The 17,288-nt window shown below is 48.9% G+C and overlaps 1 protein-coding gene across 1 annotated transcript; it reads left to right on the top strand.

The window, feature by feature from the left end:
* The first annotated feature begins 8,882 nt into the window (after window positions 1-8,882).
* Window positions 8,883-15,033, top strand: LOC101987970 (apolipoprotein L3-like). The gene is made up of 4 exons (XM_005354156.2): window positions 8,883-8,969; window positions 11,797-11,883; window positions 13,042-13,171; window positions 13,748-15,033. The coding sequence occupies exons 2-4, from the start codon at window positions 11,871-11,873 to the stop codon at window positions 14,586-14,588; spliced, it is 984 nt and encodes a 327-aa protein (XP_005354213.2). The 5' UTR covers window positions 8,883-8,969; window positions 11,797-11,870; the 3' UTR covers window positions 14,589-15,033.
* Window positions 15,034-17,288: the final 2,255 nt, after the last annotated feature.

The following is a 17,288-nucleotide window of genomic DNA, read 5'->3' as shown; positions in this document are numbered from 1 at the left end:
GGATTTTGAAGTCAGAGCTTTCATTCTAAGGACACCAGGTCTAGAGGCAGCCACATGAAGCCACGAATTCTAGATAGAAGCTTCCAGTCCTCCTCATCCAACACAGATAGAGTCCAATTGGCTGCTGGCTTCCATGGCTAGACTTACTCATGGATGCCCCATGATTTCTTTACTTGGTTTGGATTTTTTTTTTGGCCATTGAACCTTCTTCATCCTTGCTGTCTAGTGGGGATCCCAGAGTTGCCGGAGCCCTGATACTGAACAACTCGGACTCTGCAGCACATGCTGGACTCTGCGAGGGCAGAGGTGATCATCTCCCCCCCCCCCAGGACATTGTGTGTGATCCCTGGGGGACCACTGTCCTATCCATGTCCTCAGTGTTCTGTCATTCATGTTCCGGCTCCTACAGAACTCCAGATTTTCCATATGAGAGAAGAGAAACCTGTTTGGCTTTTGGGACTTGCTTGCCACACATAACATAGCATCTTAAGACGCACATGTATTCTGGAAAATTACACTCTTGATGCGGAGTGTGTGCTCTTTCCCCATATCTTCAGATAGTTATTTCATCAATTTTTTTATTTCATCAATTTTTCGTACTTGAAACTGTAATCTGTCTTTTGCAATTGTCCCATTAACTTGTTTCCCTGTATGGATGTAAATTTACAAATCTGACATCAATCTCCAGTGCCACAGCTCTCCCTGCTTCTATGTAAAGTGACATAGTTGAGCTGGAGATGGAACCAGAGGGTGAGAGACAGAGGCTGCAGAGGCAGCAGGAAAGAGTTTGCAGAGGGAGGAGTGTGGATGGGATGGAAGAGACAGAGGGGAGGAGCCATGGGGAGAGGGAAGCTCAGTGGGTAAGGAGAGTGGAGACTGAGAGCTGCATGTTTCAGATTCCTTAGAGCCCCTCTCACGGGTCCTTCCTGTTTAAAGTGATGAGCTCTGTACATCAGGAGACATGGGTGGAGATTGCAGGTGTGGCCTGAGACTCAGAAGCAGGAGCATTGGAGGAATTCCATATGGCAGCGTGCCCACGTACCCAGCATAAAGGGTCTCTGTCCAACAGAAGAGAAACCACAGGTTTCTCCCCCAGGAAATAATAGTTTTCAAGGGAAAATGTCCAGGGCTGGCCTTTCACAGTGTCCTCGTCAGAGGTGGTCTTGAGCCAATACCATGTCCAAGCTGCCCATGAATACCCTGTGGACCAGTCTGCAGGGAAATGCCTCATTAATCTGTCCATTCCTTCAGGTTTCTGGTCCTTGTGAATGTTACCTCTGCTCCCTGTGGTTGTCATTTATCCCAGATTCTGCCCATTAGAAAAGACACAGTCACACTGTGCAGCTCTGGTTACTTCTGAAGGGGAATTTTATCAGAACTGTACTTTTCTCCTGACAGAAAAGTGACTATCGGCTGGAGGAAAATGGGCATCACTTTGGAATGCTGGGACTTTGCTCCACTTTGGAAGTGAGTAGGGCTTACCTAGACTAGGACACAGAGGCCAGCACTCTCACACCTCCTTTATACCCAAGTCCCACTGGTCACAGGGGTCAGGCCTAGACAGTCTTGTTGACCATAGAGCTAGGAATTTTAGCTCACCTGTGTGCTTGGTTGTCTGGCTGCGCTAATTGTCTAAAGTGTTGTCAGGTGCACCTGACAGGCAGCTCGCTGCTCCATGCAGTGAAGGATGGCCACTCTGATGGGGTTGAATGCCAGGGCTCATCTGTGGGCAGCACATGGCTGAAGACATCACTGAGACCACTACATACCAGCCTGTGGTAGTTGAGATGTGTTTGTTTTCTGCTCTAAACTTGGCTCTGCTTATAGTTTAGGAAGCATGAGTCTGGCCAGGCAGGCTTCCCTCAATCCCAAGGGAAAGTGGTCATTGAGCTTGTGTTACAGAGGACGAGAAAGAGAATGAGAAACAACACCCAAGCCATGGCTTCAGAGGGATGTTGAGAAAACTTGATGTAGGTAGCACATCTCTGCCCTCTGATCCTCTAACCACTGGGGAGGAACAGTTTGAAACAAACAAAGTGAACATCTTCTCACACAAGGGGATTATAAGAACCACAGCACACGATACAGATGGCATTCACTCTGCTACTCCCCAGTGACTTAGTCTTCGTTGGGTTCCACAGCCAGGAGCATGAAGGTTCACACAATCCCAGCAGGAAATGGGCCCAGAGAAATTGGCTGCTTGCTCTTTGGCAGTTGTCTGATCTGTTGATCAGTGAGTGACCACTAGGGCAAGTCAGTCCTGATGTACTTTACTGACACCAGAGCCTGGGCAAGGGAGACTTGGGGACTGTGGCCAGGTCACAGAATCTCAGAAGTGACAGCACAAGTCGAACCTGGGCTCCAAGCCCATCTGATTATCTCTAAGCACATGAATCTCAGAATGCAGACATGATGCCCAAGAGGCCTGATGAGTGCAATGTATATTTTTTATATCGCTGGCCACTAGAGGGAGCCTGTTGTGGCTTTTAGACTGTTACCTGAGATCAGTTAGCTTATGATCAGGCTCACACACTTAACAGCCTCCTTCCTCACTGCCTGAGTGGTAGAGGCAACAGGAAGAGGTGCAGTCAACACCAGCTGTTTGTACCCATATCTCTGCACACACTACCCCAATGTTGCTCAGTACTATGCACCTCCCAGTGGAGATAACTGAGTCCCAGAGATGCTCATTGGCTTGCTCTTTGGACAGAGCGTGACTGGTTGGATCCCTGTTTAAATTCCTTGTCCCCAGATACGATGACCGTTGTGGTACAGCCTGGGTCCCCTGCAGTCTCAGAGGTCAACCCCAGACCTCTCGTTGACCGCCCTTCTCTCCTCAGATCTCCAGGATCTGTTAGACATGCTCTGGGACAAAGCTCATTGTCACCGTATGTGCATCCTGGGTCGTCTAGGCAAGTGTTGAATGAGATGGGGTGCAGGAAGCACAGGGCCCAGATACAGACATGTTGGTGGGAACCTGCTTTTCCTCCCTGACCCTAGAGCCTTTTCACAGGACAGGAGCAGGGAAGTCAGGACAAACCAATCCCTGCAATCATAGCTTCCTGAGGAGACCATTCTGAGTGTTCCCTCAGAAAGGTCACACAAGAAAGTAGACACTGACCTGTCCTCATTAGGTCCCGGATCCCACCAGAAAGAACCCTGCTATTTTGTGTAAGGCCACAGCAGAAGGACTGGTGAGTGAATCTCTTTGCCAGCCTCGCTATTAATCTAAAATAAGGCTTCTCTTGTAGGTGCCGGGCCACAAACTGAATCATGGACCCCGAAATTCCTGACCTGAGGATGTGCACACTGAGCATTAGTGACATTGAGGGAGGAGTCGGCCCTCACTGTCACTTCTCATGGACAACTAGCATGCCATTGCCTGAGCTCTTGAGTAGCTCTGAGGCTCCACAGGGCATCATGAGGACACACTGTGGAGGACAATGAAGAGGTTGCTCTTCCACCTTCCAACTACAGACAACCACCCAAATTACCAGCAAGATCTGCGGGATCCACAGGGGCCCCCTTGGGAAAGCCTCCCAGTGGGTAGATGTTGTATCCCTGCCCAACCTAGGCCCCTCTGCATTTTGACAGTGCAGAACGTGACCTGTGTCTCTTTGTGTTCACAGATAACCCAGAAACCCTGTGTGAGCAGGCTAAGAAATTATCAGAAAAGAGCCTAGGGAAATGAATGTGCTTCTCTTTCTGACTGGATCATCTGAGAAGGATCATCAGAGAAGTGTCCATGGACCCCCTGTCCCAAGGTACCAATAACATGAATAGGGAGACTTGAGGTCATAGAGTTGGGTGAGACTCACTGATATTAGATAGAGGCATTTTATAAACAAACAATTCTTGAAGTACTTGGCCTCAGAACACGCGATTCACAGAAATCCAAATTGGTAGCTCTCAGGGTCTACCAGTTGCTCTTTCCAAGGTGATAGTGCCCTTTGTCTACAGACTCAGCAAAATCCAGTCTGATGCTCAAACACCAAACGGAACAACCAACTGTACCTAAACCTAGAAGAGATGGAAGAGGGCAGAAGAGATTCCTCCAGAACTTGCACTGTGGTTCTAGTACATCCCAGAAAGCCCCAGAGATCCAGAAAGGGCTACAGGGAAGTATGAAGACTGAACACATGGTACAGAAAGCTCAGCAAAGGACCCAGCTACATCTCGTCATCTGATTTTGTCATGGTCACCCATGGAAGTCAAGGAAGAGAAAACGGTCTGTACACGAAAGCCTGCCGAAGTGTGAAAAACAAAGAATAGGGAATCCACTGGAAAACTAAACACAGTCACCCTTTCAGCTGACCCCAAATAAAACACTATAATGTTCACATAAACATAATCGAAGAGGCATTTGTATGTTCCTGCCCTACAGGGAGAAAGAGCAGAAATAAAATGGAGAAGACGGAACTGTGGACATGGAAGCCCTGAGGCCTCCAGCCAAGAAACAGAGCTGGAGCATGGCTGGAGCAGACACTTCCCTAGGTCATCTAGAGGGAGCCTGGCCCCTGACACACCCCAGAAGACAACAGACCCCTGTCAGTGTACATCGTGTGGTTTTTTTTTTTTTTTTTGGTTTTTCGAGACAGGGTTTCTCTGTGGCTTTGGAGCCTGTCCTGGAACTAGCTCTGTAGACCAGGCTGGTCTCAAACTCACAGAGATCCGCCTGCCTCTGCCTCCCGAGTGCTGGGATTAGAGGCGTGCGCCACCATCGCCCGGCTCATCGTGTGGTTATGAGGAGGTGGACATGTGTTGTGTGCTGTGTGGTGTGATGAGGGCTGAACCTCTCCCATTGTGTGGGATGGAGACGGGCTGTCCAGTGGATCTGATAAGAGCACAGTCAGGTGGGGAAGCAGCTGAGCCCGATATCTAGATCCTTTTATGTGCTAGGCATGCTCCTCCCTGTCAACACCTTACATACATCGTCAGTTTAAGGATATGAAGGACACCCCTCACCCACCCTCACCACATACTTTTCTAGGGATCAGGCCTAGATTTTCACCCCCTTCTGCTGTGAAAACACAATGCTAAGTAACAGGCCCCGCTAAGAAATCCCTCCGACTTCAGTGACAACTGAGATCTGATGGCAAGTATCTGGCGTTGTTGGACACTTCACCTCCTGTCCACGATACATACCTACTGGTAGGTTCGGGCCTGTGTGGACGCCTCCTGTCCTGACACATATGACTCCTCCCCTGACTAGGGGAGACACCACTGCCAGACACCACACCCGTCCCACCTCACCTGCTCTGCCTGCTGTCAGACCCTGCTGAACAAATCCCCTCACACAACACATAAAACCTCAAATACATTCCTAAATATTGGGCCATGAAAGAGCCCCACCTAACCACATATTCGCTCTAGGTACCAGGCCCTGCTGAGCAAACCAATCCCCACACCTCATATGAAGGATTTAGATGGAGGATACGGAAGGATCAGAATCATATCAGTGCATACAGGACTTCAGCAAGGTATCCCACTGTTATAGCCAAAGACATGCACACATACATGGCTAGGTAGGCATCAGGTCTTGCCAGAAACACCCTGTTCTTTAGCGAATGCCAAGGACACAGGGCAAGGTTTCAGATCTTTCTAGGTAAATCCTCCCCTACAGCCAACATTCTTCCTACCCATCTAGGTATCAGGTCCTCCAAAGGATCCCTGCCTACAGCTAACCCCCTCCAATGAGGATTAGAATTCAGGTCCTGCCAGGTCCTTTAAGTGCAGTCAAAGACCCCACACATAAAGAGACACAGAGGACTACGTGTCATGTGTGTCCTTCTCAGAAATGACATGTTTGTTGGCCACAGGTCTCCGGCAGGACCTCGCTGCTGAAGGTCCTCACATGAGATATGCCTTTCTCTGTGTAGCACATTTCACTTACTCTCATGTCCTGGGGCCTCATCCATGCTCTAGCGTGTGTCAGACTCTTTTGCTTCTGTAATGGGGAAGAACATTCATATGTGTACTGTTGTATTTTCATGTCAATTCCTGCAAAAGTGGACACGCAAGTTGGTCCATCTGAATCACATATAGTGTGGGTGTCAAATGTCTGACTGCTCTTTTCGGGTTTGCTCAGAAATGGGAGACTGGACCACATGGCAACTCTGTACTTTGTCCTCTCCTTGATTACCAGAGTCAAGTGCCAAGGGTTTTAAGGCCATTCTGTGGCATGTCAGTGACATCAGCTACCCCTTCCTGGTGGCTGAGGACTGTGGTGCCCTTGGCCCTTGCTGCGGAGATGCCTGTTGTGGCTCCCCAGGCTCCTCCCTGACCACCAGCCCTTCTTCTCCATCTATGTGGGAATCTCCTGAACTTGAGGTCTCATCCTCTCTGTCTAAAGCCCACTGGCAACTGCCTCCGTAATCGGTAGAGTCTTCAATTAAACACCAGCCTCTGAGTAAGTTTCTAACCCTGTTTAAACGGGAATCACAAGGCTGCTGAGTCCACTCAGCAATGTGTCTGTTGCTCCTGACCATTGTGAGCACGGTGTACATCACACAGAGGGCAGAGCTATCTTCACTCCAACATGGAAATACTATGGTCATGGGTTCAATTCTGTTGTCTTACACTTGGCTCAAATTTGTCATGCAGTTCCCACATTGTTCAGAGCAAAGACACTGTTGTCCTGAGGATGAGTGTGGAAGCCAGGCTGAGTGTCAGGACCCTTCCCCTCCCAAGAAGTCACCCAGGAACGTCAGCGTGGGGTCCAGTTTCCTTCTCTGTGCTTTGAGGTCATGGCAGGTTTGTCTGTGTCAATGCCTGTGTGACTCCAGAAGTCCCATGACACATGCTCAGTTGGGAAATCCTTGTCCCCTCCATGGTCCCTAGAGAAAGTGAGGTCAGCAGAGAGGTAGGCTCTGTTTTGAGCCAGCCAGTGCAATATCCACCTTGTGAGGATATGAGGTCTGTCATTTTCAGAATGTGAGCTGTGCAGTGGTGAACACAATGGTCCTGTACCTTGGCTGGTGACCCCTCTGAGCTCCACTAGGTGGTGCTGGTGTTTACCTTTTGCCTCCCAAAGTCATTGCAGGGTTTCTTCCCATTGCGTTAAGTCACATAACCCCTTTTAAAGTTGTTATTATTCATCTACTTATTTTACATTCTGACCATAGCCCCCCCTCCACCCTCCCCTCCCAGTCCCTCTCTCCCATATTCCACTCTCCTTTCCCCTGTTCTTCCATCAACAGCCAGGAAACGGTGGGTCTTCTATGCGTATCAATAAAACAAGGTGACCCAGTATTAGAAATGGGGGTCCCAAAATCCAGTAAAGGGGTTGGAGACAGCTCCTATTCCAGCTGTTGGGAGTCCCATAAGAGGACGAAGCTACACAACAATAGCATATATGAAAAAAATAAGTATAATTCCTGCAAGATAATAGGATACTGGTGCTATGACCACAGAATTCAGGCAGTGAAAGAGAAATAGAATGAAATAACTAGGCATTAAGGCTCAGAAAGGTACAAGAAACGGGTGCAGTAATTCTAGTAGTCTAAGTGACTACTAGACAGTGGGGTATGGATGGAGATGGGTGCCTGTTGGAGAATATTATTTTCAGGTGTGTGACTTTTGTTTACGTTGCATTTGTTTAACTCAGTGAAGCTGTGTTACTGTGCCTATCGAAAACACTTGATTATCCATAGAGAGATGAAAGGCCAATAGCGAGGCAGGAGCAAGGCTAGGCGGGGCTGGCAGGCAGAATGTGTAAAAGCAGAACCAAGAGGGACCAAAGATAAAGAGAGAACAAGGGGAGGAGGAGACCAGGGCCCAGCCACCCAGCCAGCTGCAGAGTAAGAAGGAAAGAAAGGTATCGGATATAGAGAAAGGTAAAAGGCCAGAGGCAAAGGCAGATGGGGTAAGTTAAGAAAAGTGGGCAAGAAATAAGTCAAGCTAAGGCCGCGCAGTCATAACTAAGAATAAACATCTGAAAAAAAAATAAGAATAAACATCTGTGCGTGATTTATTTGGGAGGTGGGTGGTATGCACCCCCAAAAAGCCAAAAGTAAAACATCACACAACAGTGGACAGTTTACATCTATGAAAAAAGAAAGGAAGAATAATAATAATCACATCTCCATTGGCTGCAATTGCCTCTGAACCAAAGGTCTTTTCAACATCCCAATCCCTGATGTGGCAGCCACCCTGGGTGACATTTCTTGCCATATTACTGATCAATTGAACTGTTCTTTAGTTAATCTTCAGGATGGGCTATGCTTATATAGCTGGGGGTTGAAATCCATATTTGTCTCTTTCAGCTGAAACTGCAGCCAGGTTCTGTGGCCCCACCCTGACTCTGTTCAGTTGTGTATTAATGCTCCAGTTCACTTTGGGCAGTGGACTTTGACCCCAAGTACTGTGGGAGCCAAGAAGAGAACAGGGGAGTCTGCTGTGGAGAATGCTGGGGGCTTCTGGGAGAAAGCAATAATGATGGTTCCAGGTTGCACCACAGGGCCTGGAGGCATAAGAAACCCATACAGGTAGATACCCAGGTGCCAGGCTTGGTGAACACAGCAGCACGGCTGTCTGCATAAACAGACTCCAGGATGAGGGCTGTGCAGACATGGAGGAAGAGGAGGAGGAAATGTTCTGCTGGAGAGAGTAAGTGGACAGGGCAGGGTCATTTAGAGGGTGATCTATGGAAGGTCCCACAATCTGTCATGTAGGGTCTTCCTGAATTTCACAGAGAACTTACAACCAAGGTGTCATGCATTGAGGGGGGGTTGGGATGTGGAGCTAGGTTTTTCCTTTCTGTAGGTCAGCCAGGAGGATGGGACTTTGGGTGGTACCCTAGACGTGGGCATTCTATTGTGTGGGCTGTACTTTGCTCAGCAAGTTAGGGCTTTCACTTTCAGTTTTCGGGTATTAACCAGCAGGAAGCTGCTCCGTACTGGGACGCTGAAGTACAGCTACTGAGCTGATGCACAGGGAAGATTCCAGTTCAGCCACGGGAAGATTTTTCGGTAAGCTAGAGGCCTCTTAACCCCACCTACCTGCTCCAACTCCCAGCTGCTCTTGCAGAGAAAGATGATCAGGGGAGATCACCAAGGTCCTCAAGGCTCTGCTGAAGTGCCAGTCTGCCTGAGACCTGGCCAGCAGGCTCCCAGGGCAGGTGGCTGTTGTGGGCCTCACTCCTTTGGAAATGGACGAAATGAAGGGTGTAGAGAAAGGCGGGCAGACAACCCGCTGTCTGCGTTCATGTGTCCTGTGGTTGGCCCTGGGTAGTTACTGCTGCCAAGACCAGATTCCACTTGGGGGCTTCAAGGTGCCCAGGAGTTGTGCTGCACACTGTGTCTCTGAGCGTGTGTCTGTGCCAAGGCCCTGTGGGAATGGGGGTGCCTTGTTGAGGATTCTGGGAATCAGGCTGAGCAGGTGGGAGACAGGCCCGCCTCCCCTGGGCCTCCCCAGCCTCTGCCTAGCCTGTGAAGGGTGGAGAAGGAAGACAGACTGTCCTGTGTGTTTGGGTGGGCAGGGCACAGTGTGGGGCATGGAGGGGCAAGTTGTACAACCCCATATTTAGCTCTTTGAGTCCTGTTATCACAAGGTCAAAGGCCAGACCACAGGTGGGGGTAGAGGAGATTATCTCTGTGCCTGTAAAACCAGAGCTTTAAGATGATGATGACGATGATGATTTTATTATTAAAATTTTAATCCACACTTTTTCCTCAAATGGGGCTATGTCCTCAGAAGCTAGTGGCTCTATGTCCAATGAATGTCTCCAGAGCCCAGACAGCGGCACGCTGGGCACATGGAATGAGGCGGTCCTGCTTGGTCCCGGCACCTCATGGGACTGGAGACATTTTTTGTGAGGGAAGAGACTTAGCAGAGTCCTGGTTCCCTGGAAGTTGCTTGTGGGTGCAGTGGGGGAGAAAAGAGGAACTAGGAGAAGGGATGGGAAGAGGACAGGGCTATAGTAGGCAGGAGACCCTCTGTCCAGGGTAAATCAGCTTGAATGTGAACCTGGGAGCTAATTAACGATCCCCAGGTTCGTGCTGTCCTGAGCCCTGTCTCCTTGCCCTAGGAAGATTCTCCACAGACACTGGGAATGGAGACTTACTGAAAGCCTCTATCTGCCCCACTGAAGAGCTTCTGCACCACTAGGGAGAGGCCACTCCCAGCCTGGGCTTCAGCTGGCCATCAGAATGGAAGGTCTGGGGGTCACTTACCCTCCCTCCTGACTCACATCCACAGGATGCCAGTGCTAAGAGGCTCCGTGTGTAGCTGACTAAGTGGGGGGAGGGGCTTAAAGGAAGCAGGAAGGACAGCTGGCCTTTCTCTTTTCCTTTCATTTCTTTTTTTTTTAATATTTATTTATTTATTATGTATACAATACTCTGCACCAGACCTCATTACAGATGGTTGTGAGCCACCATGTGGTTGCCGGGAATTGAACTCAGAACCTTTGGAAGAGCAGGCAATGCTCTTAACCACTGAGCCATCTCTCCAGCCCTCCTTTCATTTCTTTTGTGGCACTAGGTGCCAGTCCCAGGACCTATGCACTGGACAAGGGCTTGACCACTGGGCTAGGCCACCAGCACAGAGTGACACAGGAAACTCAGAGGGCAGACATTTCACCCGAGTATAAGATCACCCCAAATGCCAGTCTTTCTTCCTGACAGCCTCTGGAGTCCTGTAGTCTATAAAACAGGGCACATGAGGTAGGGACCTGAGCTCTCCTGTCATACAGGTGCTTCTAGCAAGAACCTCTGCCATCAGCCTCCTTATGTCTGGCTACTGAGGTAAATGAAGACCCGCAGTCACATATGGACTATCCTGGGAATGGCCAGGGCAGCTGTGGGTAAGGGAGCAAAAGGAAGCTGTGGGTGTCCTGGCAGGGAGGCCTTGTCACAGCCTGGCCTCCTCACATGGCAGAAGCAGCAGGTGTCTGAGTAGTCAGTGTCTTCTGCCCGAAGGCTAAGGACACTCCCGTCATCCAGTGAGCCTGCCTGTGGTGGTTATTCTCGGTGATGACGAAAGCTCACCATGGAGATCCGCGGCTGCACCAGGCTGGCAGAGAGAACCTGTCAGGACCAGGCCTTGGCAGGGGAAGCTTGAAGGAGAGTCTAGATGTGTGCTGCAGGAAATGAGGGCCAGTTGTGTCCGGAGAATCCGTGGAAACCTTGTCTGTGGACGAAGAGCAGGAGGTAAAGCCCTATTTGGCAAAGACTAACACTCATTCTTCCTCTCCAGCAAGAGGGACTCAGAACATTTGGGACTATAAGAAGCTAACTGTGCAGACATGACTTACCAAGATAGATATTGATATTTATATAGCACCCATTGGCAGATTGGGAAGGCTCAGAGGACAGGCCAGGCACCAGCTTTGCTTCTGGCAGGACCTTCTTGATGCACCATTAGGTGTCAGCATGCAGCAGGACAGTCCAAGCGGGCAGATTCAGGGTTCTTCCTCTCTTCATAGAGCCATGAGCCTTAGCATGGCAGCCCAGACCCACACATCACACCCCTTCATGTAATACGGATTGTCACCATTGCTGCACACAGTTCCCACCCCAAGTACCAGAATGTTTCTCCTCATCTCTCTGAAGAGGCTAGGTCCCTTCCCATGGCCTCCTCCAGCTGATCATCCATGTTTCGTGGACCTAACAGGACAGGAGGCCTCTGCTCCGGCTTGGGTACTGGAAGAGTGAGAGGAGGCCCAGGACTGAGTCCTTCAGGGGTGGGACCAGGGCCAGGTGATCTTCGACCTTAGTTGCCCTGCTAACCCAGAGGCACCTGCCTCCAATGAAGCTGTCCCCACTCCATACTACAATTTTTTTCTCTCCCTTTTAGCCCAGACTCCCAGATAGTTGTGAGAAAAACCTGTGAAAGACCCCACTCCTGGCACCAAGGACCCTGCAGCCCTCATGGCCTCCAAAGGTATAGATTCCTCTTCTCTGGCTCTTTCCTGAGTATGGTCTGAGTGTGGGCATTGAGAACTTGTAGAGTTGAGGATAGAAAGAGAGTCCCCAAGATGAACTAACAGAGTATCAGCTACCTGGGTATAAGGCGTTCTCCTTTTTGACTCTGTCTTAGGGAGCATGCTCAGGGATCCCCTCCTCTCTCCTGTGCCTCTTAAGGGGGGTTAGGAAAGCCTGGTGAAGTGGAGGAAATCACGTGGTTTAGGGACAACTCCCAAAGTCTGAGGAAACCCCAAACTCTCCAGCACATGGGATATCACTTGATCCCACAGGCTGAGGGCTTGGACCAAAGACCCCTGTTTCTCTCAGGTCTGAACGCCAAAGTCCACAACAAAGAAACAGCGGGTTGGTGTGGTGAGGGCACTCTGCCTGGAATGTAGTAGGAGCTTGCTACCTGAGAGTCTGCACATAGTCTTCCCTCTGTGCATGGTGACAGAGAGGCCGGAAGGGACCAAGTGGAGGAAGGGACACACAGACACAGGGATCAATGATGATAGGTAAGAAGATAGGTCAGCGGTTCTCAACCTGTGGCTTTAAGCCACTTTGGGTGATGAAAGACCCTTTCACAGAGGTCATCTAAGACCATCAGAAAACACAGATATTTACATTATGGTTCACAACAGTAGCAAACTTACAGTTATGAATTAGCAACAAAGGTAATTTTATGATTAGGGGTCACAACAGCGTGAGAACATGTAATAAAGGCTTGTAGCATTAGAGAGATTCAGAATCACTAAGATAGATAGATAGATGGATACACACACACACACACACACACACATATACACACATATATATATATATACATGCATGACATTATACACATGATGTCTATTTTTTTTGTTACCAGTACCACACTCCCATGGATTAGGGACATATATTTATGACATCATCTAATCCTCATTTCTTCTCTTTCTTAAAGGCCCACCTCTAAAACTGTTTGCATCCAGAAGGTTTTTTATACGTGAATTGAAGGCACAACACATTCCCTAGCATTGCTGACTCCATTCATGCCCCAATGGCAGATGCTGAATACTCTGGCTATCAAATGCCATATGCTCTTTGCCAGTTAGGCTCTTCCATGCTGACCTCTAACCTCATTCTTTTTCTTCCCAAGTATTGAGGAAACCCTTCATCCAGGAAGTCACTAAGTATCTGCAGGACTCAGCAAGCAGAAGAGACCTGCAGTTCCTGTTGGCCAAAGAAGACGCTTGGAAGGTGCTGGTGGCAGAGGCTGAATTGTCCAGGTCATCTCCACAGGACTCCCAGATTGTCCCCAGTTTTGCTCTGATCCCATATCCCTGTGCTTACCTACAGAGTTCCCAATGAGCAAATATTTGGTAGTCATGGCACAGACCTTGAGTGGAGCCATCTTTATCATGTGCCTGTCACTAATGTGTGTCTTTTTTTTTTTGTTTGTTTTTGGTTTTTCGAGACAGGGTTTCTCTGTAGCGCGCTGACTGTTAGGAAACTCCCATTGCTCTGTAGACCAGGCTGGTCTCGAACTCACAGAGATCCGCCTGCCTCTGCCTCCCGAGTGCTGGGATTAAAGGCGTGCGCCACCATCGCCCGGCACTAATGTGTGTCTTAACATGACTTCACACACTGACACCTACGGACTAAGAACCATTGAGTGTCTGTGGTCACCCTGTAGAATGTAGAGAGTCTGAGGTTTCTTGTAGAATGCAGAGTCCTGCACATAGTAAAACTCTTCCCCATTGGTTCTACAACATAATTCTGTGATTTGCATGAGATAGATCTTGGGGAACCCATCTTACAGCAAACAAGCCGTCTTTCTGATGCTCTGACCTCTTCTGTTCCAGAGATGAGGAAGCTGCACTGCGTAAGGCTCTGAGGCAGCTCCTAGAGCTCCCGGTCGTGGAGGACAAAGAACGGCTTCAAAAAGAACTGCAGGACAGGAAGAGGTTTGCAGAACATTTTCCTCAGTTGAAAAGGAAGCTGGAGAAAATCATCAGGAAGCTCCGAGCTCTGGCTGACCACCTTGACCAGGTGCACAAGGGCTGCACCATCTCCAACGTGGTGACCAACACCACTAGCGCTGCCTCAGGAGTCCTGGGCATCCTCGGTCTAGCTCTGGCACCTGTGACAGCAGGGGGCAGTCTGCTGCTCTCAGCCACTGGGGTGGGGCTGGGGACAGTGGCTACTGTGACTGGTGCTGCCACTGTAGTTGTGGAAGAAACAAGCAAGTGGTCAGATGAAGCAGAAGCCAAGCGCCTGTTGTCAGACACCATGGACACTATGAAGAAAGTTCTTGACCTGGGAAAGATCGTGTGTAAACTTTCTGTAAAGTCCTATGGTCTCTTCAGTAACTTGAAAACCTTGGGACAAAACATCCGTGCCATTAGGGTAGCCAGAGCCAACCCTCACTTAGTGGCAGATGCCAAGCGCCTCATCTCTGCCCAACAAGCTAGTCAGGTGAAGAATGTCTTTGAAGGCACTGCTCTGGCAATGACCAAAAAGGCCCGAATCAGAGGGGCAGCCATTGCAAGTGTCTTCCTTGCAGTTGATGTGTATTACCTTGTAAGAGAATCTATGCATTTATATGACGGAGCAAAGTCAGAGTCAGCCAAAGAACTGCGGGCGCTCGCTCAGGAGCTAGAGGAGAAGTTGAAAGAGTTTGATAAGTTCTACAAGACTTTCTAGGTTCCTTAGTGACAGCCTCCCCCAACCACACAGAGGTCAGTCAGCGGAGAAGACCTGGACAGATTAGAGGTACTGAGGCATTTTGTTGGAGGAGGAATGAGGTAGCTAGTATTAACCGTCATCTCGACACAACCTAGCATCTTGTGAGAAGAGTGTCTTGGTGAGGGACTGTCTAGCTCAAGTTGCCCTGTAAGCATACTTGGGAGAGATTTTTCTTCATGACTCTAATTGAGGTGGGTAAATTCCTTCACTGCGGGGGCACTGTTCTCTGGGTATGGGTTCTGAACTGTATAAGGGAAAGAAGGCTGTGCACCGGTAAGCATGCATGCATGAATTCATTTCTCACTGCACTGGACTGTGGGACACATTGTGGCTAGCTGCTTTGACTTCCAGCCTTGACTTCCTCAGTGATGGACTATAGCCTGGAACTGTAGATTGAAATAAAGCTTTCTCCTCTCGGTCGCTTTTCTGTCAGGTGCTCATCACAGCGACAGCAATGAAAGTTGGGGAAGCAGAGAGTGTGGGAGTGAGTCTATAGAACTGAGTGTTGAGGAGCTTGTATTTCTGTGGCTCACTGTATGGTTAATACAGACGGCTAGCGGGTCAAGGAAAGTTATGACAGCATCCTAAACTGAGGGACCAGAGAGGACTAGAGATTGTGGGAATGGGTCTAAAGACACATAGTGGTTTGTGGGTATGAACAGAGAGGGGTGTGCAGGGGAGAGTAATGGGAAAGTCAGGGAAACAGAAGAGCTGGGAGTAGAAGGCTCCAAGCCTCCCTCCCCACAGGGCAATGTGTTGTGAACCACAGTCCTTTCTGTCCAGCATCAGCTGAACCAACTCCCCCTCTGTCCATCGGGCACCTTCCATATGATGACAGAGGTGCTGAGGATGGTGGTGGTGACAACACAGAGAATAGAACTCTTGACAAATGGCCAGCCCATAAAGGGGACAGGGTGGCAGGAAGGACCAGTGAAATTAAAACCAATCTCCATGTGTCAAGCTGGGTCAGTAGTTTATTTGGAGAGAGAGGGGAAGCCATGTCTGAGTAAGAGATCAAACAAGTTGTGGGGTGGATATATCGGCTAGTTTGTGATCAGGAGACTCAGTCTGTGAGCCTCGGCCCCTCTTGACTGAGGAAAGGGAGGTAGGCAAGATGATGTCTTAGGTCCACTGGCTCTGCCCACATGATATCTATAAACTATGGCAGAATAACTATTGCTGATAGATGGGGAAAACTATACTATGAACAACCAACAGCACAAGAGAAGGTAACTTGCAAAAAACAGGCAGAAAGTGTAAGCATGTCCCAATTGTGATCTGTATTTTTTAATCTTTAAAGATTAAATTTATTTGGAGAAAGCCAAAAATCTCTCAACCAAAGGACAGGATTTTACATCTCAAGGCATCTCCTTAGTAATATCTACAGACTGAAAAATCATTTTCACAGAAAATAGCTTTGTACAAATGTTACATGTATTAAGGAGCCTAAGTCAACCCGTTTTACTTTAACAGGGGCACAAAGTAGGAGAGTGGATCAGAACCACTTTCTCTTGGGTGCAAATGTCTGAAGGCCAAGAGACAAAGAGGGCAAACTGTCTTTCGTTGTCCACAACCACGTTCCTCATGGGTATCCCTCTAGAAGAGCTATTGGCTGTCAACTCCACTGCACAAGTGTTTGCTATGCCCACTGCATAACACACTAAACTTAGGGCTCACATGAGAGACCGAGGTGTCTTTTGCCTGTAGGTACCCTGACTTCCTCCAACAGAAAAACATGCCATCTCTGGAGCTGATGCCCACAGTGGTGCACGTCAAAGCACACGGGTCAAGCTGCCGTGTTGCCAGTGAAACCAAGCCTTTCAGCTGTTTTTCCTATTGTTCTCTACTCTCAAAGGAAGTCAAGAATCCACCCTCGTAACAGGAAGCCACACACTGTAGGTCACATGATAGACCCGAGCACCAGCTTGGGATTCCAGTAAAGGAAACTTGTATGTGGTAGGGTACCCACCAGAGAAGATAACTCAGACACAGGTTTAAGCCAATAGGGTCTTTATTAGCTGGCCAGTGACTACAAGGTGTTCAGAATCCCAGTATAGCACTGAGCCTTTCTCAGGGGGAGTTTTTAAGCACAAAATCCTTATCCTAGGCTGACATGCTTCAGTTAACAAGAACAGTTAGCCAGGAGCAGAACAGAAGTAAATAACAGAAGTAAATAACAGAAGTAAATAAGTTAGTACACTTAGGGGCTTTCTCAGAAGTATGGACTTTGATGGGTTAAGTCTTTGTTTCCGTTTTGTCGTTCTGTCTACATGCTGAGTTTTATAGCCTGAATGGTGCTCCCATCATGGAGTCAGTTGTGCTAAGGTTTGGAGGCTTACCAAGAGTTGGGGGCCTTTTTCAGTAGAAACCTGAAAACACCCAAATCAAGGTTGAAGGACTGCAACTCAGATCTCCCTATTTATACACCCCTATTCACCTCCCCAGCCCATCAGCTGAAATGCCCTGACCTCCAGGGGCAAAGGCAGCAGGAAAAGGCAGACAGGAGCAGGAATCAAAGATAACAAAGAGATGGTTCCCTTGAGAAAAGCAGCGACTCCTGAGCCCACACCTTCTGGTCTTCTGGTGACTGAGATGAAATGTCTCTGATTTCCAACCTCTCCTGCTTCCACCCTCCCTCCCTCCCTCCCTCCCTCCCTC

This window comes from Microtus ochrogaster, chromosome 15, assembly GCF_000317375.1.
Source record: "Microtus ochrogaster isolate Prairie Vole_2 chromosome 15, MicOch1.0, whole genome shotgun sequence".
NCBI lineage: Eukaryota > Metazoa > Chordata > Mammalia > Rodentia > Cricetidae > Microtus > Microtus ochrogaster.
This window is presented reverse-complemented; position numbering and strand designations above follow the sequence as displayed.

Excerpts from the sequence above, each read along its gene's own strand:
- LOC101987970 (XM_005354156.2), top strand. Across the intron at positions 13,172-13,747 it reads GCAGAGGCTGAATTGTCCAG|AGATGAGGAAGCTGCACTGC; the intron begins GTCATCTCCACA and ends CTTCTGTTCCAG.